Genomic DNA, 25,848 nt, shown 5'->3' with positions numbered 1-25,848 from the left:
CAGTAATTTTTAATTGTGACATGGCATTGTTTTTTTTAATGGCAATTCAATTTTGTGATTTTCGAGTTTCGTTCTTATTCTGAGCAAGCCCCCCCCCCAATAGCATAACTCCCCAGTATTGTTTGAGGTCCTAATTTCCATGAATTACATAGATTAAAAAAAAAAAAATTTTTTTTAATTAGTAAACTCAACAACCATGTAATTTGAAATGTCACTGTGCAAAATAATTAAACTAGTTGATGTTTGAATTTAAAATATTGAATTTAAAAGGTATAGAACATTGACTGAATGACCCACAAGACAAGTACAAAATGTTGACGTTAAAAAGTACATAAACTGGACTGTTTTTTTTTCTTTCTTTCCTCCTTCCTTCTCTTTAGAGTTTGATATCAGTGAAAGAAAGGATAGAAAGAAAGTAAAAATGACAAATCAAGACTTCTTTCACTGCTGAATATCAAATATTTGTTATTAAATTAATACCCAGTGATTTGAGTGGCAGTAAGAGGATTTTTAACTGTAAGAGTGAGAAATCCTCCACCTTCTTTTAGTTCTAGCTCATAAAAAGTAAAATATTGATCAGGATTAAATACTAAAAATTGATCAAATTGATTGAAAATAAAAAATTTTGTTTTAACAACACAGACCAATATTTTGCATAAATTGCTAATGAAGTAGATATTTTTTATGTGGCTTGAAGTAAAAAAAAAACAAAGCCATCAACCACAATAGTATGGATAAAAAAAAAAAAAAAAAAAAAAATAGCACTGTTGTACACATAAAGCTAGTATTGATTCTAAATTGAAAACTTGTTGCTATGGTTTCACATGATCTGAAATAACAGCAAAGGGAAACTTGGTTCCACATATTTCTCATATGTTATATCCCCCCTATCTTGGAAATACGGTACGATTATGAATATCTCCAGTATCAAATAATCCTAATACATTGTGAAATTTACTTTATGTATGAAAACCAAAGAAGGGAGACATAAGATATGAGAAATATTTGGAATCAAGTCTCCCCTTGCTGTTATTTCAGATCATTTGAAACTATAGCAGCAAGTTTTAGTCTCCTCTCCATCAAGTTCAGAGTTTTTTTTGGGGGGAAAAAATATGTCTATAGATATTGATTATTTGTTTTTGTCAGCGATACTTTTTGAATGAATTCAATTATTTATACGAAAGTGCATTTTTACCTAAATGCGAGTTGATAATAATTTTCCCTTTGACCAACTTGGTACCCCCAAATGGGGAGCAGCATATGTATTGTTTTTAAAATATAATTGTCCACTGACCCACACACACAGTATTATATATATATATATATATATATATATATATATATATATATATATATATACACACACACACACACAATGGCATATAATATTAACATATATATATATATATATATATACATTTTACATAATATTAATATGTATATATATATATATAAACCATGTATATCACTTTATTGCAGGTTATTATTATTTATTTTTTTTTAATTTAGAAATTAATATTAACCCTTAGAGAAGTGAAAGTTTGTGCACTGGAAGAGCATGAGATGGTGCATTATTTCCATAATTTTTGTGGAATTTCCAAATATGTTTTTTAGATTATAGTGACTTTTCTGTTTTCAAGTATTTTTAATTGTCCATCACTTTATTGCAAGTCTTCAAAATGCCCAGAAAAGGACAAGTGATGGCTACTAAAAAGGGACGTATTGTTGCAGGCCTTACATGGATCTGACCACGAAGCTTTGGAGAGATCAAAGAACACTATATTCATTTGTAGACAACTGAAACTCCGAACCAAGGACATTTTCTTCTCATGTTATTAGAAAAATTTGCCATCAAATTATTAAGCAGCCATGCAGCATCAGCACTGCAATATTTAATATGGCTGGAATACCTTTGTCCAGACACAATGCAATGTGTTAAATGATATTATAAGATATGAAAAAAAAAAAACAACATAGGAATTGGGCTCCAAAATGCATGAAAACAAACTTCCATAATCTCCTTTTCAGTGATTAGGCCAGAGCAAGTCTTGATGGACCAGATAGATGGGCTAAATTTTGGAGTTTTCTTGGAGCCACTACCCCTTATTGATTCCGTTGTCAACAGGGTGATGGAGGTGTTATGTTTTGAGCTGAAATAATCTTCAATGAAATAATTGAACTCTTTCGAGTGCCAGGTTTCAAACTGACAAGCTAATTTTGTATTGAATTTTTGAATGAACATTTGTCGCCATGGCTTGATGACCTTGCATTGCTGCCAAAAGATTTTCATACACAACAATGCCCCATCCCTTTAGGCTAAGGCTACAATAGCTTTCCTTGGATCTTTATACATCAGTGGAGATAATCTCCAGGTCTCAACCCCATTGAACAGCTCTGGTCAGTTTTGAAGATGAAAGTTTATGAAAAAGTTCAATTTTTGTTGAAAGATGTACTTTGGAGGAGGATTACGGAAATTGCTAAAGGTAACACGTCTCAAATCCGCCGATTTTATTCATTGATAAGAAATTGTTCAATGGCATTTTCAAAAATGGAAGTAATGCTGACGAGTAAATAATTTCTTTAACAAAAGAAATAAGAATTCTTTTCTTTGTTTTTGTTAAAATTGTTGCCGATTATTTTCTTTGTTCCATTAAAATAGAATTAGGAAGTGAAAATATCGTTTTATTAACTAAAATATACATTTTCAGATACTTGCCAGATTACCTGAAAGCAAAAAAGTGACCATAATTTTAAAAATATACTTGGAAATCCTACAAAAATGAGGCTCTTCCAGTGTGTAAACTTTCACTCCTCTAGATTTCTAAATTTAAATTTTTTGACCCGCAACAAAGCAATTTACATGGTTTATGTATCTATATAATGTTATATATATATTTAGGGGATTAGAACAAGAGTCTAAAGAGCAGAGTATATTTTAATGTATTAATAAATTCATTAATACAATAAAAATAAAAGAAAGAAAACTGTTCGTTGCAATGCAGATATATAATAAGCTCGATAGGCATATATATCCTAGAGCTATTTTAATATTGAGTAAGATGATTGATAATTTATAATTAAAAATCTTTTTCATAAGGAAGAACAAACAAATCAATAAATTGTACGATCGTTTCAGAAGCGATGTTTTTATTGTGATAGACAGTGAGTCTTGGACAATAATTTTATGATGTTGTTTTTTGAAACAAAGTCTCCTCATCAGCAAAAATATTGGGTGGGTTTTTTTAAAAGACACCAAAAATAAAAACTAGCATTTTTTAAGGCAGATGTTTATATCCAATAACAATGGTCACAATAACAAATAAAGCATATGGTAGCAAGAAAGACATACATAATATTAAATATGCATTGAAGAATCGTAATGAATGTAAAGTCTTCTTGTTGAGAAGAAAAAATAGCAAAGTCCTGGACATCAAGGTTAGTTAGAATGAAATAAATTAGAATTGTTTCTTGTTGATAAAAGATTCCCAAGAAGAAATAGCATAGTCTTGTTATTGAGACATTTATTTTTCCAACGTTGAGCGAATGATTTCTGCTGCTATGAGAAAGAAACGGCGAAGACATTTGTGTTATTTGTTGCTGCCGCTGTTAGAAAACGAAAGGGTAAAGACGTTCATGTTAGCTGCTGCTGTTGTTAAGAAAGAGAGCGTAATCCATGCGGGACATTCGGACGACCTCCACCACCAACTGCTGGTGACAGCTGACGATGCAAATCTTTATATATCACGCGTATGGACGTAGTTGAGGGCTGCAGTTTGCGTTACAATCAGAGGAGACATTTTGTTTGTCGTGTTTTAACGTCTCGATTATCCTTGTTATTAGGGGATACTCGCTCTCCGGAACCTGCATTTGTTTATTTCCATTTAATTTGGTTTAACTGTAAATGAATTTTAGTTTAAGTTTGTCACTTGTAGACCTGTTATAGATATTTTATCACATATTTTTGTATTTGGTTTGTCGAGTTTTTTCTGACCTTTTCTCTCTTAGTGTAGTTATTTCCTTGGACAATGTGTTTTACCCGATAATTCTTTGCTATAATGAACTGTGTATCGTAGTAAAAGGATGAGTCCAAAAAGCATAGTTTCTGACAATTTAATGCGTCATTATCAGTCGATTGAATGTCCAAGTAAAACAAAGGTCGGCACCATTTTCACTTATGTGTCACCGTTGTGATATCAGTGGCTGCTCCTAGTGTTTGGGTGTCTTCGATGCTGCTGATGCAAATTGTGTTTTGTTTACATGTTCGATGGAGATCTTATATTCTATAGAAAAAACATCTTCTACACAGGTCGAATTATTGAAGGGTAAAACATCCCGTTTTACGATTAGGAGTGCTGGTCCGGGGACACAACAAATGAAAACAAATCCTGGGCAACACCAGGTAGGGACAGCTAATTATTTGTATTATCATTTTCTAGCTATACCATTTGGACACAGTGGGGCTAGTGCTAGTGTGATTTCAAAAGAATAAACCTAGGATAAAGAGGGATAAAGACCTGGCCAGATATAAGGTTAGTTTGGAAATCATTTTCTAAAAATGAACGTTGTATCGATGATTATGACGACGATGATGATTATCCTTTGTTGTTAGGGAATGCTCATTCCCCTAAGTACGTGTTTTGTCGTTTCCATTTAAACCTGGTGTCTGTGAGTGAATTTAGATGAAGTTTGTTACTTGTAGTCATTTTATAAATATTTTACCACATATTTCTGTATCTGATCTGTTGGATTTTTCTTATCCTCTCTCTCTCTCTTTGTGTAGCTAATCTCTTTGGGCAATGAGTTTTGGCCGATAATTCTTTGCTATAATGAACTGTATATCGTAGTAAAAGGATGGGTACAAAAAGCATAGTTTCTGACAATTTACTGCATTGTTAATAGCCGATTGAACGTCAAAGTAAAACAAAGATCGGCGCCATTTTCACTTATGTGTCGCCGTTGCGATATCAGTGGCTGCTCCTAGTGTTTGAGTGTCTTCGATGCTGCTGATACAAATTGTGCTTTGTTTACATATTGTTATAGGCGTGATGGAAATCTTGCATTTCATAACATAACATAACATATATATATATATATATATATATATATATATATTAATATGTATAGATATGTGTCTGTATATATTAATATGTATGTATATATTAATATATATATATATATATACGTGTATGCATGAAACTTTGTATGTGTGAGTTCCCTATGGACTTGGAAACGGTTGAAACAGCGAATTGATGGAGATCATTAGACCAAGTCAAACAAGCTGGAATAAAGGCAGCAGAGAGAGGAACGCATACTATAATAATATTAACTAACAGAACCCGTGGAAATTCCAGGGAATAAAAATATATTTAATCAACAAATATGTTTTGATAAAGCTGATAGTTTTCTGGGTAGCACAAAAAATTTAATTTTTGGACAAAAAAATCAATAATCTGGAGGAAATATGAGTTTGTTAGCATATCTATGAAACCAGTGTCCATTGTATTTTAAATATAGAACTGACTTAAATGAGATAAATTAATAAGAACATAGAAAGTAATATTGTGCTACTGCAACAATAGTGCATATTAGCGCATGGGAAAATGTCAGCAGCAGTGAAGGATGGCTGGCTTGCAAAGAGATTAGCAGCAGCAGCTGAAAAATGCACATATGCAAATTAGGAAGTGTGCATGAGAAGAAAAAGGAAAAAAAAATGCACCACGTGATGAGAGAAAGAAAGTTAGTGTAAAAAAAAAATGAACGTGTAAAGTCAAGGACGAGAATGGGCCGGCATGAGGTCGAAAGAAAGAGCAACATAAACCAGTCTAGATGGACAGGTGGAAGCAAGGGACTTTCTAAGTGTCAAAATGGAAAAATAACAAAAGTTATAAAAAGTTTTTGTTAAAAAAGATAAAATGCTGATCCAAATTTTTCTATTCCCATTTTATTTGTTTATCAGTTCAATACAAATAGACTGAAGATGGATTGACTGGGCTTTGAATTCATGGCTGAGTTGAGAGCATGGATCAAAACACCTTTCTCTAGCAAGAAAAAAAAAAAAGAAAAAAATACATCAGTAAATAGGGATGACTCTGGAACAATTACAAACATTTAACATAATTTTTATTAACCAGAAAAAGATTATTTTTTGTGTGCTATAAGTGCAAGTCAGTCCTTCTTGAATGTGCTCTGTCTCCTCATGTGGGCGAAATTAAAAAGATGGAGTCCATTAATGATGTGGTGAGGTGTTTCTCTTTTATAAGACAAAAATCTGGAAACATCATTCAAGTAGAAAAACAATATTACCTAATTGTGGATGTATGTCTGGTAGCTTCCAGTGACCGAAGAAATCCTCCGAGACTGAGGAAGGTATTAATGTCAGAGTGATTTAATGAAGGAAACTTTACGAATGCGAATTACTAGGGAGAAAAAGTTTGTAAGCATAGAATATTCATTCATTGTTGCTTGTATTGGTTCCCTTAGCGAGAGATAGAATATTTCGTTCATTTGCAGTTTTTATATAACACTTTAATCTGTTCCAATTTGTGTACAAGCAGTTGAGTCTGCTCCTCCATTCCTGCTGACAACACTGCCCAGGTACACAAACTTGTCAACCTCTCTAATGTTCTCTTGTTGCAGTTACACTGGATCTTGCCTTCTGTTATTTACCCTCATGACCTCTGTCTTCCCGATGTTGATCTGGTCCAGTCCTTCCAGCTTCCTCTGCCACACGACATCTTGAAACCTGTGTGAAAGGAGGCTGATGTCAACTGCATAGTCCAGGTCCTCCAGCTGTTTTGTAAAATTCCATTGGATACCCGTACTCTGCCTTGCTGTGGATCATTTCATGAGCCAGTCGACCACCACCAGAAATATTATCGGTAAGAGCAGGCAACCTTGATGGAAGCCGGTTTGTACGGTGAAGGGTTCCGTCAGTTTCCTGTCGTGGATCACTTGGCAGGTGGCATCCTCGTACAACTGTTGTATGATGGTGACAAACTTTGGAGGAAAGCCATAGTGATGCAACAGTCTCCAGATGACGACCTCTCTATTGGCGCTGTCAAATGCCTTCTGGAAGTCAGCAAAGATGTGTACAGGGTGGTCAACCACTCCTGGGACTGCTCGATGATCATGCGCATAATTGCGATGTGATCCATGCGTGAGTGGTCCTGAAGTGTCTTGTCTAAGGCGATCTTCAGCCTCTCAAGAATGATTCTGCTCAGTATTTTGCCTGGTATGGATAGCAGCATGATTCCTTTCCAGTTATTACAAGATGAGAGATCACTTTTCTTTGGTGGCTTTATGAGATGTCCTCAATTCCAGTCCATTGGTACTCCTTCTTGTTCCCAGATCTTGGTGAGAAGGGGGTGCAGTATCTCAGTTGAGGTCCAGATATCAGCCTTGAGTGCTTCAGGTGGTATTCCGTCAGGACCTGCTGCCTTGCTTAACTTGAAGGATTTTATGGCACTAATGATCTCTGCCTTGCTGGGAGAGTTGGTGATGATGTCCAGGAGCTGAGTTGATGGTGGGATGTCTGGTGAGGTGGGAGATACTGGTCTGTTGATCATCTCCTTGAAATGCTCTGCTCATCTTCTGTTGTGATGGCATTCCCATTCTTGTCTTTCACAGGGTGGCTTGGGTTGCTGTTCTTCCCGGAAAGTGTCCTGGTGATTTCATATAGTTTCTTAATGTTACGTTGGTCTGCTGCAGTTTCTGCTTCGCAGTGAGCTCCTCTATGAACCTTCTCTTGTCTCTATGTGCACTGCGTTTCACTTCCTTGTTTGTCTCCCAGTATCACACATGTAGTTCTTGTTTCTCTACCAAGGTCTTGCATCTGGTTGATAGTGTCTTTCAAGTTCTTTCTCTCCGTGATGAGTGCCCAGGTGTCTGTTGTCAGCCACTCTTTGTGCTTCTTCGTTTTCTTGCCCAGGACTGTTTTGCATGTTGTCTTCCAGGTCTCTCGAAGACTACTCCACTGCTCTTCAATTGGTCTCTTCCTGTAGATGATCAAACACACTGAACTTGTTTTGTAATTCTTTCCTGAACTCCTCTGCCTTTGCCTTTTCTTTCAAGTTGAACTTGTGTATTGGTCTTCCCGCCTGATCTTTGTAGGCCGTCAGCTTTGTTCTCACTAATGCCATAACCAGATGGTGGTCTGCTGCCGCGTCTGCACCTTGCTCCACCCTGACATCATGCAGGCTCCGTCTCCACTTTTTCCCAATTTAAACATGATCAATTTGGTTCTCTGCCTTTCCATTGGGGGAAATCCATGTCGTCTTGTGGATAGTCTTGTGTGGAAAAATGATTCCCCCAATAACCAGGTCATTGAAAGTGTAGAATTTGGTGAACATCTCTCCGTTCTCGTTCCGTTCTCCAGCGCTATGTCTGCCCATGATAAGGTCTGTGTCTGTGTTGTCCATGCCAAACTTGGCATTCAAATCTCCGGTCAAGATGTTCATGTCTCTCTTTGGTGTTCTGTCCACAGTTGCTTGAATCTGCTCATAAAACTCATCTTTGTTTTCAATGTCCGCTGCATTGGTAGGGGCGTAACACTGTATTATAGTGACTTTCCTGCCTTTGAAGTTGAATCTTGATATAAGAATTCTTGAAGATACAGGTTCGCAGGACAACAGTGCTTGCATTGCCTCGGGTGTCATCAGCGACGCTACACTGTACATGTGTGGTTGGCCTTCTTCTTGTCCATAGTGGATGATGGTGTCTGCACTCGTTAGTCTTGTTCTTCCACTTCCATTCCATCAAGTCTCACACAGTCCTAAAATTTTAAGATTATATCTGTGCATCTCACGACACACCTGTGCAGTCTTGCCTGTCTCGTATAGGGTTCTGATGTTTCAGGTCGCTATCCCGGTCTTGGCCTTGGTCGTCAGAAGAGTTGTCGGCGTACCGGCTTCCTGGAGGCTTTCACACACTCACGTCATAAACTCTACCAGAAAGGAGCCTTCTCAGACCAAAAAGTCCACAGATGATGTCGTTGTGGTTTCTGTAATTTTCTTTTGCAGAATTGGCCCTATTCTAACCCCCCCCCCAACTGGGAGGTGGGGGGGGCGACGTTAGTGTTTAAGAAAACACTGTCTAGACACAGGTATTCTTGGCGATGCTGTTTTATGTCTGATAGACAGAGTCCAGCGCATGTGATAACCACGGGTGGCGTTAATGATGACTTGCGGAAATGCTGTCGGGAATGCTTAAATTTTAGTGGGCTCAGCTTATATACAAGCTTTCTTGAATATTCTCACCTGTTTACTGTCTTCATACGTGTGTCAAAGTGACGCATTACAACTGCATTTCCTTGCACGATACAGATTTGTGTAGACATTCGATGACACAATCAAATTGTCCCCACAATGAATAGATTATTCTGTTTAGGTGACAAGCGACTTTGTTTAGCTAGTCACTACAACTCCTTTAGTTTTTTTGGTTGTTTTTAACATGGTGGTCACCACTTATCAAGGCTCAGAAACCACTCGGGGATAAGGGTTATTGTGTGTACAGTAATCAATGGGATAGTATCGTAGTAATAGTTAGTATTGGAAATTTGATAAAGTGTCATTACTTAAGGGGGCGGTTAATCAGGAATTTATTTGTGTTGGACTTGAAGATATCTAGGTTGAAGTCGGAGGGGGGGGGGAAACAGGCAAGCGACAGAGAGTTCCACAGGCGTACAATTCTAAGAAAGAAACTTTGTTCATGGAATCTACGTTTTGATTTAGGCACGGATAAAGAGTGGGGAAAATTATTGACAGTGGTTTCAGCTAGTCGGGTGTTTTTCATGAAAGACTGGCAAGGGGGAACCAGAAAATGGAGCTCAGACGAGCACTTGCAATGGAAATAACGATAAAACAGAGACAGGCTCGCAACGTCTCTTCTGTGGGAGAGAGGTTGCAGGGAAGAGAAAAGGGAATCCCCCACCAAGCCACGAAGTCTATTTTGTACTCTGTCAAGGCAGGATAGGCTGTTTTTAACAGCTCCAGCCCAGATGTGGCAGCAGTACTCCAGCCTTGGATGTACTTGGCTATAGATAGAGAATTGCATCATTAGTAAGATATCTTTTTGATCGGTAGAAGGATCCCATCATTTTCCCAGCGACCTTGGCCACCAACTTGATGTATGTGTTCTATTTCAGATCAGGAGTAAAGATCAAACCCAGAAGCTTGTCAAAACCTGAGGCCTCCCCTAGACGAGAGCCATTCATTTCAATCGATGCCAGATGGGGATCAGAGCGTTTATGATGTAATGATAGGAGCTTGGTCTTAGATACATTAAAAGTAACCAGCCACCTCTTCCCCCATTGTACCACGCGCTCAAAATTTGAGGATAGAGAATCAGAGAGAACTGACGGCCTTTGATGTATTGCCATAGATAGTCGTGTCATCCGCATAGATGTCAACGAATGATTTTAGTATGTGTTTTGGGAGATCATTGATGTAGATCAAGAAGAGAGTTGGGCCCAGGATGGGCCCCTGAGGAACTCCAGCATTAATACTGTGGGCCTCTGATTTCTGCCCATCAACCACTATTCTTATGAGCCTATGAGAGAGAATTGATTTAATGATTGAGAAAACATTTCCAGTTATACCGTAGCTGGAAATCTTGTGAAGTAGGCCTTTATGTCATACCTTATCGAAGGCCTTTGATATATCAAGAGCAATTGCCCTAGAAATGAATCCTTTGTCGAGAGATTCGCTAATTCTATGAGATATAATCGTTAGCATGTCTGCTGTTGATCTAGCAGAACGGAAACCATATTGCATGTCGCTAAGAAGGTTATTTCTGCTGAGGTGGTTGACTACTTCTCTATTTAATATGGATTCCAGCAACTTACTCATGACACATAGGAGACTTATTGGTCTGTATTGAGAGGGAGATGACTTATCACCTGAATTCTTAAATACAGGGCATACTGATGAGGTTTTCCAGGGTGTTGGAAAGCACTTCTCCTTAAGGCAACGCTTAAACAGTTTCGTAAGTATGGGGGCAAGTTCTGGTTGGAGCTTTTTTAACACTATAATTGGAATACCATCAGGACCAGTTGCTTTACTGGAATCAAGCTTCTTGATTAGCTTGGTGACCTCACGCACAGATATTTGTATGTTATCTAGCGTGTTGTGTGTTGTAGGAGGAAATACGGGGAGGTGATGGCCTTCATCGCATAGGGTAAAATTTGCTGCAAAGTTCTTGGCAAATAGTTTGGCCTTGTCGGATGCTGACGGGATGACTTCTGGTCCATTGAGGATTCTATTTTGCTATTTGCCAGAATTAGTGGGAACCAAGCTGCTGTTCAGCTACTTTGGATTTAACGGATTGAGCATATAGCTCTCTTGCATTTTTTATTACTTTTTGACAGTGGTTGCTGGCGGTCCTGAAAGCAGCTTTAATCTCAGTACATCTATTACATTGGTAGCTATGGAAAAAGTGATTTCTGTGCGCGATGGCAGCAGCACATTCACGGGAGAACCATGGCTGGCTGTTAGGTTTATGTTGGAATTTTTGGATGGTATGAATTGGTCTATGCCTACAATTAACCATTCGGTCAGTTCTGATACTATAGAGGACACATCCTTTTTAAACATGGAATGGAGAGGTAGATCAGATCTGAATGTATGGAAGCTATCCCAGTCAGCCATAGAGTATCGGTATACAGTACAGTGGAGAGGTACGTCTGAAGGCTTATTATGTTTCATTTTTATCTTAACATACAACAGAGTGGTCGGAGGATCCCAAAGGAGATAGAACGGCACATGAGCATAGCTCAGGGGAAGTGGAGAGAAAAAGGTCTAGAAGGCTTGCGTACTGACCAGTAGTATCGGGCACACAGGTGGGCTCGCGAACAATCTGAGTGAGGTCATAAGCAATGGCAAAATCATGACAGAACCTCCCCTCATCATCCGTCTTATTTGAGTGGGTCAGCCAGTCTGCATTATGGACATTGAAGTCACCGCAAATGTGAATGTTAGCCGCGGGATGAGCAGACAGGATTTAGTCAATTTTCTCCGACATACTCTTAAAGATAGTAACTCCGCTGTTGTGGGGGCGATAGAGGGCAAATATAAGTGCGGCAAATATAAGTCCAGCATCTTTTAGTAAACAATATTTTTTTACCTAGTTTTTTTTAATGTTCCCTTTTTAATGTAACTTTTTACTGACTTCTTTCTTCAATCAAGAATCGCTGCATGTCAAAATTACTACAAGTTCCTTTCTTGCACTGTTACAACAATGATCATCTACTATTACTATAATGATATTCGAAAATAAGGCTACATCAAAGGGAGGACATTTATATTCTTGTACAGGGCTCCCAGTTTAGCCTTTTTAAAACCAAATTTTATTTTTTTTAAGCAGTTTAGCCTTTAAACATTGTGTTCGGCCTTTTTAAAAGCGTAATGTACGGACTAACTATGAAAAGAAGAAGAAGAAGAAAAATGTAATATAGATAAAAAGACTGAGACTAGCAACATCACGTCTGTGAGAGCCAGTTAAATTACAGATACGTTTCTGCAATGTATTGAAAACCTACAAACTTTTTATTGGGGGGGGGGGCTATATTTCTCACTATAAACTTCATTGTGCCTACTTTTTTTTTTTTTTTTTTTTTATCGCATTGGTAGTTAGGTAAATGTTACTTCGGCTCCGTGAGAACAGGGTAAAGTGGGCAAAACCGTGATTCCGCGGGAATCTACGAGATTTACTCAAAATGGCGTCGGATACCCTGGTTTTCATATTAACGCTGCTAGACGATGCTTCGCTGTTGGCACTGACAGTCTATTTTGTATCCTTTTTGACGAAATAAGTTTATTTATCGATGCATTTACAAATATTTTTCATGCCTGAATGTTCTATTGGCTCTTTCTCTCCCCTTTTTATAATTGGATGTCAAAATTGTCATCATCGACATTTCAAAGCTTCGGCGACATTTATTTCTGTCGCATTTATTTCATCATTGATAAATGTTTGTTTTTTTTATTAAGTTTTCAGAAAAAAAAAAAAACAACAAAAAAACGTCATATTACTTTATTTTTTGATAGATATTGGAATAATTTCCGAGATTCAAATTTGCCCCAAAAAATAAAAATGCTTTGTTTATCAACGCAACAATTAAAAAAAAAAAAAAAAAAATTCGGATTATGATATTCTCATCCTTAATTTGTTATATTCGCAACGTTTCGACCGTTGTAACATCCAAACTTTTTCCGGTGAATTATTTCCGAACTTTGAAACATTCTCGTCGAATCCGGAGAAAAAGATCTGATATTACTTCGGTCGAAATTATGTGAACATAACAAACCAGGCTGAGAATAGTAGTCCGAAAATAATCAAGTACTATGTCAAAAAATTTGAAACATTACATTTTTTTTTTTACATAGTTGAGTTTAAATTTACGTTTAAATTTCCATCAAATTTTGAAAAGTTTTTTTTTTTTTTTTATTATTTAATAATTATCAATTTTATTTTAAGAGTGAAAAAAGTTATTGAAGATTAAATGCCGTGTTTTTTAAAGTTTAATTCAATTTTTTATGGTATTTTTTAGGTGAAAGTACAAAATAAAAATTATAAACCCGTACAAAAGATTTTTTTCTTTATGACCCTTCAAGATTTAGAAGGAATTTAGAAGCATTTAAAATGTCGCACACCAACGGAAAATAATTTAAATTAGCTTTCATTCTCATTTAATTAACAGATTGAGAGCTTTTGATGCTACTGCAGAATACGGACCGTGCTGAAATAACATTTATAAATCCATTCTTAATAAGAGATGAAGAAGTGTTTTGTAATTATTCTGTACCTTCAATAAACAATTTAATAAGCAAAAGATGTAAAAATTCTACTTAAAAAATGCACCATCTGTAGTGCATTGCATCCAGTACCCAAAAACATTAAATTTATTGATGGATTTAACTTTCTGATATTTTTAAAATAGGATTAAAAAAAATTCGTTTTACTATTTTATTCTATTGCGTTTTTGATTTCAATAACTTATCTTGCCTTTGATAATATTTATCTGTTATATATAACCACTTTTTCGTTTTGCCGTCTGTACTGCTAAATGGCCAAATAATCTAATAATAAAAATAAATATAATTCACGTAAAGGCAAGACACCTACAGACACTCAAGAAGTTGTCATAATTTTATTAAAGAATGATGCCGGCCTCGTTGTTTGGTGATAAAAAGTTTTAGGGTTTTATTTTATTTTTTTTATACTTTCATTGAAGGGAAGTGTGTTTATAAAATAGTAAACACAAGTTTTTATTTTTATTTTTTACGGTGCTTATGCAGAATACAGACCGTGATGAAATGTTATTATTTAGAAACCCATTCTTTTTTTTTTTTTTTTTTTTTTACAAAGGCATCACCATATTATCAAGGCCCAGAGGCCACTCAAGGATAAGGGTTAAAGAGTGTAAATTGGTCAATAGTAATCATTAGTAATGAAAATTTGGTAAATTTAATAACTTATATGGAACGGCTCATCAAGAACTTATTTACTTTAGACTTGAACACAACCATATTGTAGTCAGCCGGAAAGCAGGAAAACGGAAGACAATTCCACAGGCGTGCAGTAAGAAAGAAGCTTTGTTCATGGAATCTACGCAACATCTCTTCTGTGAGATAGAGGTTGCAAGGAGGAGAAAAGGACATTGTTTTGTAACTATTCTGTATTTTCACCTAACAATTTTAGATACGAAAGATACCATAAAACTTGAATTTAACTTGAAAATCCTATTTTAAAAAATATTTTTAACCGTTACCCAAAATATTTCGACTTTTAAGGGGCAACGGCAACAGGGCAACACCCATTTTCAAAGCAACAAATGCTTTTTTTTTTTTCTTTTTAGTTTTGGGAGCACATTCTTTGTCTATGAGCGATAAAAACATTGAATAACAAATGATTTTAAATTATTGATTAAAATGTATATTAAATGTTATTTGTGATTTGCAAATTTTAATATTTTTTATCGACATTAGCCCCCATGGGCCGGTTCCAGTAAATTCTGCTGACGAGTTGCAACAGCCGAAAGACGATCAAACAAAATGAAACTCCGTTTCCTAAAACGAAAAACATTGATTATATATGTGTGTGTGTGTGTGTTGAGTAAAAAAAAAAAAAGTGGTAGTAGGAAGGCAGGCAGGCTCGAACCCGTACCGCAAAGGAGGAAAAGAACGGGGGGAAAAAACGTGACGTCTTTGTTGTTACGACCACCGCCAAACCGGAAGTGACCTAGGTTTTAATTAAGGCTAGACAATCGAAAGGAGAGAATAGAATGACTTTCGAAAATATTGGCGAAAAAAGCGACCCCCCCCCTGTAGAAAAGTGTCCAGTTGAAAGTGACGATATTAATGTTTTTAGACAATTTTTCGATATTTGTCGTCTGAAAAGTCGAACTTAAAAACGCTACTGATCTAGTAAAAATCTGTCGCTTCTGTCGAAAGTTTTAGGCACACATGCAAACATACATACATACATACATATATTGTTAACTCAAATTTTCGACCCGAACCGATTAAAAAGCTTGCCCTATCTCTGAATACCCTTTATGTAAAATTTCAAATGTTTAGACCAGAAATTGTCTGAGTAATTTGGTAGAGACCGAAGCGGTCAAATTTTTTAAAAAGTTTAACCATTATTATGACCCCTTAACATTTATTGTTTTGGGCTCAAATCAAGTTAAGTTAGATCCATGTCCAAGGAACCTATAGTGTTTAGACCCAAAATTGTCAGAGGAAAGTTCTCAAAGGTCAAATCGTTGAACTTTGACCCCTAAACAGTCAAATTTCTGGCCGAAAACCGATTACAAAGATTTTCCTAAATCTCAGTACCCTGTATATCAAAGTTCTAGTCTGTAGACTGAAAATTGACAGAGTTATTGCGCAGGGAAATGTACACACACACATATTCACTTTTATAGATATATAGATAGATATATATATATATAGTCCCTATTTACAATGTCTCCCCACGGGACAGAGTTAGACACCAGGGCCGTTTTTTAATGTGGAGAAAAGGAACAAAAATAAAAATTATCTCAGTCATGAAGGAATATTTCTCCTCGACTAACAGAGAATAAGAAATTGAAGTGTAGAACTGAAGAACAGATACTACACTTTGATCTTGACCCGAAACCTTTAAAACTATATAAAAAAAAACTTATTTAATTTTTATATATATTTTTTATCATTCGTTTGAAAAATTATTTAGTCAGTAAGTCATTCAATCACCTGCAATCACTGCATCAACTTGCTCTCTCTTGATTTGACAATAGTCCTAATGTTAATTTAAGGGATCATCAGTTGTTTACCATGGAGCACTGTTTCGGGGATTTAAAAACAAAACAGTGTATTAAATCATGGCTCCCTAGCAGTGTTGATCAAACACCACCTCCCTTAACCACAAGAACAAAAAATGTTCCAGGTATTGAATCTAGTTACCTACTCATGATTAATTTGGTTAACCTATTCATGTTAAAAAAAAATGTCTTCCTTCCCTATTTTAAAAATAATATATATGTCGCTCTCCATTAAAAGGGGGTACCAGATTGGTCAATGGGAAAATTATTCCCAACAAGCATTTAGGTAAAAATGCACTTTCGTATAAATACTTGAATTCATTCAAGAAAGTATCGCTAACAAAAACAAATAAAAACATCTACGTAAAAGTGATACATTTAGTAGTCCGGCAAGGTTAGCACCGTGGTAGAGGTTTAGGCTTCTTATCACGAGGTGCCAATTTCGAATCTCGCTAGATTCAGTCACTCTGATGAGACGTGGACGACGAAACACGTGTCAGTGGATAATCATATTTTAAAAATAATATATATATATATATATATATATATATATATATATATATATATATTGATTCTCGCTTTTTATTTCATGTATTTTTGGTGCTTGTGCATTTTTGCCACCTGCCTATTTTTAAATATTTTTTTCAAGTTAAATACAAGCTTCATGATCTTTTTTTTTTTAATAAATTGTTAGGTGGAAGCACAGAATAGTTACAGAACACTTTCCCCTCCACATGTTAAGAATGGCTTTTAAAATAATGCCATTATTTCAGCTCGGTGGCAAAAGTGCACAAATACCTTATTTTCTAATGTTTTGCGATTTTTTTTTCATGTGCGGCCAATAAATTTTTGGTACTTACGGTTAAACTACAGCGGTAATTTTTTGCATTTAATGTCTTTTTTGTGCAAAAACAATACTTATAGGCACATTAAAATCAAGTTAATTTTTTTTTTTTTTTTTTGAATTAATTAAAATCTATTAAAATCCAATATTTTGGACCAAACTTTGATTTTTTTTTTTTTTTAAATTAATTAAAATCTATTAAAATCCAATATTTTGGACCAAACTTTGATTTTTTTTTTTTTTTTTTTCCAGAAAGATAAAACGCTGGATCTTAAAAGCAGAATATAGGTACATGCATTGATGGCAGAAAACTGATAAGGGACATAGTTTTTTTTCCGACTACTTTTTGATTGTATTTGAAAGATGAAAGCCTAAAGGCTTCCTTTCTAGGGCAATTGCTCTTGACATATCAAAGGCCTTCGATAAGGTATGGCATAAGGGCCTATTTCACAAGATTTCCAGCTACGGTATAATTGGAAATGTTTTCTCAATTATTAAATCGTTTCTCTCTGATAGGTTCATAAGAGTAGTGGTTGATGGGCAGAAATCAGAGGCCCACAGTATTAATGCTGGAGTCCCTCAAGGGTCCATCCTGGGCCCAACTCTCTTCCTGATCTACATCAATGATCTCCCAAAACACATACTTAAATCATTTGTTGACATCTATGCTGATGACATGACCATCCATGGCAACACATCAAAGGCCGTAAATGACAAAGTTCTCTCTAATTCTTTCTCCTCTAATCTTGAGCGCGTGGTACAGTGGGGGAAGAGGTGGCTGGTTACTTTTAATGCATCTAAAACCAGGCTTTCTATCTTTACAGCACAAAGCTCTGATCTCCATCTGACATCAATTAAAATGAATGGCTCTTGGAGAGGCTCCATGTTTTGACAAGCTTCTGGGTTTGATCTTTATTCCTGATCTGAAATAGAATACATACATCAAGTCTGTTGTGCAGGTCGCTGGGAAAATGATGGGATCCTTCTACCGCTCCAGGAGATATCTCACTACTGATGCAATTCTTTATCGTTATAAAAGCCAAATACGTCCAAGGCTGGAGTACTGCTGCCACATCTGGGCTGGAGCTGTTAAAAACAGCCTATCCTGCCTTGACAGAGTACAAAATAGACTTTGTGGCTTAGTGGGGGATGCCCTTTTCTCTTCCCTGCAACCTCTCTCCTACAGGAGATGTTGCAAGCCTGTCTCTGATTTATCGTTATTTCCATTGCAAGTGCTCGTCCGAGCTCCAATCTCTGGTCCCCCTCGCCAATCTTTCACGAAAAACACCTGTCTAGCTGAAATCACTGTCAGTAATTTTCCTCATTCTTTATCTGTGCCTAAATCAAAACATAGATTCCATAAACAAAGCTTCCTTCTTAGAAATGCACGCCTGTGGAACTCTCTTCCGTTTTCCTGTTTCCCACCTGATTACAACTTAGATGTCTTCAAGTCCAACATAAACAAATTCCTGATGAATCGCCCCCTTAAGTAAGACACTTTATCAAATCTCCAATACTAACGATTACTGCAGTACTATCCCATTGATTACTGTACATGCAATAACCTTTATCCTCGAGTGGCTTCCAGGCCTTGATAAGTGATGCCCTCCATGTAAAAAAAAAAAAGCCTAAAGTTAATTTCCAAACGAAAAAATATTTTTACATGTGAAAAAAAAGTTATGAAAAATTTTTTCACGACATTCAGAAACTGACAAGTTCAGTTAAATTTTGAAATTGGCACTTCTGCAGTATACGGATGGCTGCAATGTTAGGGGTGATAAGTCCAATTTCTTCTTGGTCAAATACTACAGCAAATAAGTAACAAACAAGATTTTTTTCCGAACACAAAAATATTTGAAAACCAAAGCATTGTCTAAAAATGTATCAATATATAATTGCTTTTACAATTATTGAAAAGTCTGCATACAAAAATATAATTTTAATAAACAATTTTTAGAAGTGCCTTGAAATTAAATAAATTCATTGTAAAAATCCCTTGAAAGGTAAATATTAGTTTTCTGGGACTATTTCAAAGTGATGTCCTAAGATATTGAATTCAATAATTAAAAAAAAAACACCTTGTCTGTACAAAAAAAAAAAGAAGTGTAATTAGCCCCCAAAAGCAAGAGATTTTGGCTTTGCACAAACAAAACAAACGAAAAATTGTCTAGCATGAGTTCTGCAAAAGGCCAAAATGTAAGAAAGTCAAAAGGCTAGCTGAAAATGACGTTAGGTGGTTGAAAGAAGGGAGGGGATGCAAACACGGTCACCGGCCTGTTAGGTGAAAAATGCCTGCAGGCAATGTAGGTAAGATTTGTTGAACTGTTACAGTCGATACTATATGACAGCATTTTTAAAAAGAGCATTAAAACATGTTAAAAAAGAAAAGAAAGGAACCCAATTCGATTAATACTGAAACTGAACTTTATTCAATATAAAATATAAATATTATCTATGTGAAATTATGTAATTTTAAAGCAATATCCAATCTGATACTGATAAAACTGAATTATGAATTTAGGGAACAAACAATCAAAAGAAACATAAAACAAACAATTCTTGGCCATCGGGAAAGATCACAATTTAGTAGTATCGGTTCTGATGCTACAATTCACCTTTTCTGTCCTTGGCCGGCGGAGAGAAATCCTTCATGACTGAGACAATTTTTATTTTTGTTCCTATCCAGAGTGCCCCTTATTGGGGAACTGGATTCCCCCCCCACCCACAAGATTATATGTTGAAATATTTAAATAACTATTACTTTTAATACAGAAATTACATTGAAAGTTTTGGTTTTCTATTCTTCTATGTTCATTTTTTCCCATGTTTTTCATCAAAATGTGTAGCGTATTTTCATCAGTTACATGGTTAGGAATCCTATACTCCACTGTAGTCTTCATTTTCATATCAGTGCAGAATACATGAATACGGAAATGAAGTTCACATAACTACTAAAAGACAATCATACTATGATATCAATATTGGTTAAAAATTAAGCAAATATAGTAAACATCTATGATATTAAATCGGGGAGTGGTGAATTTGGGAGGGGATATTATTATTATTATTTCACTGACTAGGAGTTGTCTCACAGGCCATCATCAGTGATCGCTCACTGGCAGTAACCTGTGGTATTCGCTGGAGGCCACGTGACAACAAGTCTCCCCAGATTTCCAATGTTCTCCACCTCTTGACCACTCGTGCAGATGATTGTGCATTATTGCAACAGCCGTTTGCCATTGATTTCTCGTTGGCATCGGCTATTGGTGTTTCCTGGTGTTTGGGTGACAAAATGCCTCCCTAAGGTACCATATTTGAACTGCACACTTCCAGTTGAGATCTAGTTAGTACTCTCCCACCTCAAACTTTCCATTCTCTTTGACCCTTCACAACTAGTTGGTGTGGCACCAGTCGAAGACATCTACAGTGTTTTTTGGCACTTCACGGGGAACATGGAACCTGCGTAAATGGATTTTAATTTTTTTGTAATCGAGCATGCATTTATTTTATTTTTCGAATTTTTTTATTTCTTTAATTCAATTTGATTCATACTTTTATTTTGTACTTGTTTTTATTTTATTTTCATTTAATTTATTTTTATTTTTTGTTACATTTATTTTTTCATACATATTCAAATAATGCTTTTGGCTTTTTTTTTGGCTCAAATAGTATTTTCAAAAAAGTTTTCGGGAGCAACCAGTAAATTAAAACCTGTTTACGCAGGGTCCACATTCCCCGTGAAGTACCTTTTTTTTTATTATTATTGTTATAATAATAATAATAATAATAATGGTGTTTGTGCAGTGTACGCACCGTGCTATATTTTAGATAGGATTTTCAAGTTAAATTTTATGGCATCTTTTTTTTCATCAAATTGTTAGGTTAAGTGCAGAATAGTTAGAAAGCCTCACCCTATTAAGAATGGCTTTCTAAATAGCGTTATTTCAACAAAATTTAGTGAATGTGTTTGAGAGAATAGAAAATTTTCATATTTCATTTCCCATTTCAGTCATGTAAATTATTTACAGATAAAATGTTATAAAACAAACAGACAAAAACCTTCACGTTTTAAATATATTTCAAAGAAATAAATTACGCCAGTGCTAAAATATTGAATTTATCAATTTAAAAAAAAAAAAACTGTTGTGAAAAATGCTTCCAACTTTAAAATATTTGGAAATACTCGCTGAAAAGTTTTATTTATTATTAAAAGAACGGACTGAAAAATATTCTCATAAAAATTGTTTTGCAGTTAAAAAAAAAAATAATTAAAATGAAATATTCGATTTTCTTGAATTAATTTTTCAAGTTATATCGATTTCGTTAAGATGGACTTTAGAGGCCTTTTTTGTAATGTTCCTGAAAAAATTAAATTTTTTATTGTTACAATTTACGATGATTTATTTTCATAAAAAAAGCAAAAATAAATTCATTCTTTTTTTTTTTTTTTTTTTTTTTTTTACTACTGAAAACCATATCTTTAGTAAAAGTATTTTTTGCTTAAACAAAATAATACATTTCCACTAAGATTCAAATAAAAATAATGGGTTCATTATATTCTGTCATCATTATTTGATAAATACTGAAAATTTCATTAAAATTAATTAATTTCCTAAATTTTGGTGAATTTTTAAGTATAGAGACAGGTCAAAGTGTTTATACATTTTAAGCCTTAACATTCATTTTGCAAAATACCTAGCAGAATAATATACTTTTTCTATAATTTTTAATAGAAATTTTAATTTAAATTTTTCCAAAAATCAGTTAAGTATCAATCTTTTACTCTAAAATGTAAACATTAACCAAAATTTTAAATATAAAAAATGTTTGAATCAAACTACTTTTTTGTCTAAATAATATTTAGGATAATTTTCTATAAGAATATGCAAAATATATAAGAATATTAAGACCTGAATTTCAAACAATTCTATTCTTTTATAACAAGTCAATCATAAAAACTATGGAAACCTATACCGGTTACAAAAAAAAACTAAGCTAACATTGCTTTTTCTGATATTTCTTTTACATTAACTTATAAATTTGTGGTATTATATATTTGAATTTTAATATCATTTTAGAATGTTCTTATACTTTCAAAACTTTTCCTATTTTCCTCAGAATAAGTTTCTTTTTTTTTTTATTTCATTTAGAATAAATTCTAATATTTTGATAAATTGAACTTATTTTTAATTTCATGAAATCATTTTCCATTTCTTATTTTCTAATTAATAATAAGTGAACCACTTTTTTCATAAACCAAATTAAATTGTATTTTTACCGAATTTTGTAAAGACGATTGTAAATTTGATTGTTTTTTAACGGATTCAAAATTTTATTGAATTTTGTTTGAAAATAATGAGTAGACAATCGCTTAATGCTTGTCTTCGCATCATTTCATTGGTTGATTAGAGTCACATGATGTCAAACACGCAGCCAACAATAATGATTTGGAGTATTTTTTCTTTAAATAAGGTAACAACTATCTGCTAGCATACTTTAATGGATCTCATGGAAACAAAAAAAATTGCAGAAACAATTATTGTAATTTTTAAACTTTCACAATTGTATATGATTTTTTTTGGTATCGATTCGTCAAAGCATTCTCTATTTAATGGTATATTGGCAACATTGAGCTCTCTAAAAAAAATTATAAAATTTTTTAAAGTGTTTTTCATAAAAATATTTTTTTTTTAAATTTTCTTTTTTTAACGCTGATGTGAAAAATAATTATTTATAACACGAATTTTTAACAATTCAAAACACAAAAGGTGAAAAATTAACAAAATTCCAAATTCAGGTTTTCATTCTCAGAATTTTAAGCCTTTTTTAATTTTATGTGTAAGAATGACCAAAAATGAAGGGAGGGTTCTTGTATGCAAAAAAAAGAAAAAAAAAGATATCGAACATGAAAAAAAATACACGTTTATGGAGTTCATTCATCACTTAAGAAAATTTTATTTTGATTAGATGATTACTTGATTTTTGGTAGATTTTAAAAGAGAGACTTTGTCAAAACAAATCTTACAACCCTCCTCCCATTTGGTCCGTCACTACATTATTAATTGTCATCTCAAAAATAGCAATGTATCCAAAAAGTATGAAATTTAATCAATAAGACAATATTTTAGGCATAAAATTGTATATTTTCCGGTTGCGATCATATAATTGGAAACTCCGAAAACAGATGAAATTGAATTACCTCCCTTCTTTTTCAAAGTCCACAATGTTAATGGCGGTCAACAATTTTTACCATAGTATTTATCAGCGGATTGTGAGGTTTGTTTTGATGGAGTCTCTTTTTTAGAAATCTACCAAAAATCAGGTAATTATCTAATCAATGTGAACTTTTCACCGGTTATTAAGTGAAGAAACAAACCTTAAAAAGGTGTTTATTTATATTTGAGATATATACTTTTTTTTTTTGTATACATACCCCCTCCACCTTTTCTACTTTTGGTCATTCTTATTCTTAAAATAAAAAGCCCAACCAACTAAATATATAATTCCTGTGTGGGGAAGGGGAGATGTAGAGAAAAAACAACAGAAGGCTTTCAAATTCTAAGAATGAAAATTTGAATCTTGAATGCATTTAATTTTTCACTTTTTGTATTTTAAATTGTGAATTTCATTTAATATGGTATAAATAATTATCTTTCAGATTAGCATAAAAAATTTTTTTCATTTTTACAAAAAACACAACTTTAAAATTTAAAAAAATAAATTTTAAAATTTACTTTTCGAAAGCTCAATGTTGCTAATATACCATTAAATAGAGAATGCATTAAAAAATCTGTATCAAAATAGAAAAAAAATAAAAACACATAACTGGAAGCTTAAAAATTAGAATTTTTCGTTTACATGAGCTTCCCTGAAGTCTCGTGGCAGACAGGTGCTACAAACAGTTATCTCCCTTTTCCAAATTGCTTCGAACTCCTCTCGCCGTATGGCATTTTGAATTATAATTTAATTCAATTAATTTTTAAAAAAAACTGGTATTTATCTGTTTGATTACATTAAAATTTAAAAATTCATAGAAATGCTGAAATAAATATAATATGCTTTCATACTTTTAAAAAACTTAAAATTCAAGATGGTGCTGGTGAAGTACAGTACAGGCTTGCCACAGAAAAAATTAAATTATTTGAAATTCAGGTATTAATATTCTAATAATTTTGCATATTGTCATAATGAATCACTCTAAATCTTAAACATAAAAATAGTTTAATTGATTCAAAAACATTTTTTTTTTAATATATTTCAAATTTTGGTTAATGTGTATGTTTTAGAGCGAAAAGTTGATACTTGACTGATTTTTCGAAAATTTTAAACTTTTGTTATAAATTATTATGATAAAATTCAGGGTTTTATTTTTCGGGAAAAATCAAAATTTGTTCAGAAATATTGGATTGTAATAGATTAAAAAAAAAAAAAAAAAAAACTTGAATTTTCTCAGTGTTTTGGCCCTGTTTAGTATCTGTATATTTGTTCTTGATCAAATTTCATAATTTTCGGATATATTGCTATGTTTGAGATGATAATTAAGTTGTTTTTTTTTTGTTTTTTTTTTTGCTTAAAGGACATATTTAAAAATTTGCCGCTGTAGTTTAACCATAAACAAGCACAATATATATATTTTTTTTGCTTTTGATGTGGTTTGTTGCAACCTAAAAACTGCAACAATATACACAAACACTCTGTATGATGAAAAACTCTAGAAAATAATTGCAACAAAAATATAGAATTTAAATATGCAGTAAAAAAGGGGGGAAACTGAAATGCAACATTTTTTTTTATTTGCTTTGTTTTAGGCTTTTTATTTCAAGAACCCAAATATAATTTGTTGTGGTTGGCTGTTTGTAACTCATAGGTGTTGGTCTACGTAATCATGAAAAAATTTAATGTTAGCCAAAATTTGAATTTTATGTAAATCTTTATCGGCCTCTCTCTCTCTCTCTCTCTCTCTCTCTCTCTATATATATATATATATATATATATATATATATATATATATATATATATATAATGTGTGTATATGTTATTAATCAACATTCCAAAACCACATGTATTTAATTCTCACATTATCTTTTCTTCATATTTTTTATGAAGTACATCTTACACATGTTTCATTGAATAGTAGAAGCTCACTAATCAACTCATTAGAGACAAAACTATATTCCTCACAAAATAGTGGGAAAGATTCTTTTTCTTGGATTGTTAAAAGATTTAGTTAAAAGAAAAAAATGTTGATAAAAGGAAATAGAGATATTTTAAAGTTTGCAGAACCAAAAACACTTAATTATTGCAGTGTTTATAGGCACCTACACCAAAGGAAGGCCATTGAATTTCTAGAGATATACCATTTTAAAAACTAATCTACCAAATAGTCACGCAAAGCGAACACACAGACACAAATTGTAAAAGGGAAAGAATATGCAATTATCACCCTTTTGACCTTGTCTTTGGCAGACAGGTGGCGACACTAATTTCCCCTTCTCTCTCTTTTTCTTTTTCCTTTCCTTTTTTCTTGTGACTAGGACACGTGTGTCATGCGTTCCAAGTGTCTTACACCCGCAAACCGATGCTGTAATGCAGTGAACTTTCGCATACATTCCAACTTTATCAAGATAAGCTCAAACATTGCAAATCATGAACAAACTCTACAATCATGAATTACCTAACATTAAACAAAATATTCGATTTCAGT

General features: G+C 33.9%; 2 protein-coding genes across 3 annotated transcripts in view; one reads left to right on the top strand and one right to left on the bottom strand.

Moving 5' to 3' along the window:
- Positions 1–8,219: 8,219 nt before the first annotated feature.
- On the bottom strand, positions 8,220–8,675 carry LOC145260195 (protein CFDP2-like). The gene has a single exon (XM_080118019.1). It carries the CDS (start codon positions 8,673–8,675, stop codon positions 8,220–8,222), a length of 456 nt encoding a protein of 151 aa, XP_079974145.1.
- A 3,954-nt stretch (positions 8,676–12,629) lies between these two features.
- Positions 12,630–25,848, top strand: part of LOC145260327 (protein cornichon homolog 4-like) — a 39,273-nt gene continuing 26,054 nt past the window's right edge. For both annotated transcript variants that reach the window (XM_080118219.1, XM_080118218.1), the window contains exon 1: positions 12,630–12,784. In XM_080118219.1, coding sequence (XP_079974345.1) covers positions 12,710–12,784 — 75 coding nt within the window. In that variant the 5' untranslated portion in view covers positions 12,630–12,709. The remainder of the gene's footprint in view (positions 12,785–25,848) is intronic.

Source organism: Euprymna scolopes, chromosome 36 (genome assembly GCF_053919585.1).
Source record: "Euprymna scolopes isolate OS-2025 chromosome 36, ASM5391958v1, whole genome shotgun sequence".
NCBI lineage: Eukaryota > Metazoa > Mollusca > Cephalopoda > Sepiida > Sepiolidae > Euprymna > Euprymna scolopes.
The sequence above is the reverse complement of the archived record's forward strand: the minus strand, read 5'-3'. Positions and strand labels throughout refer to the sequence as shown.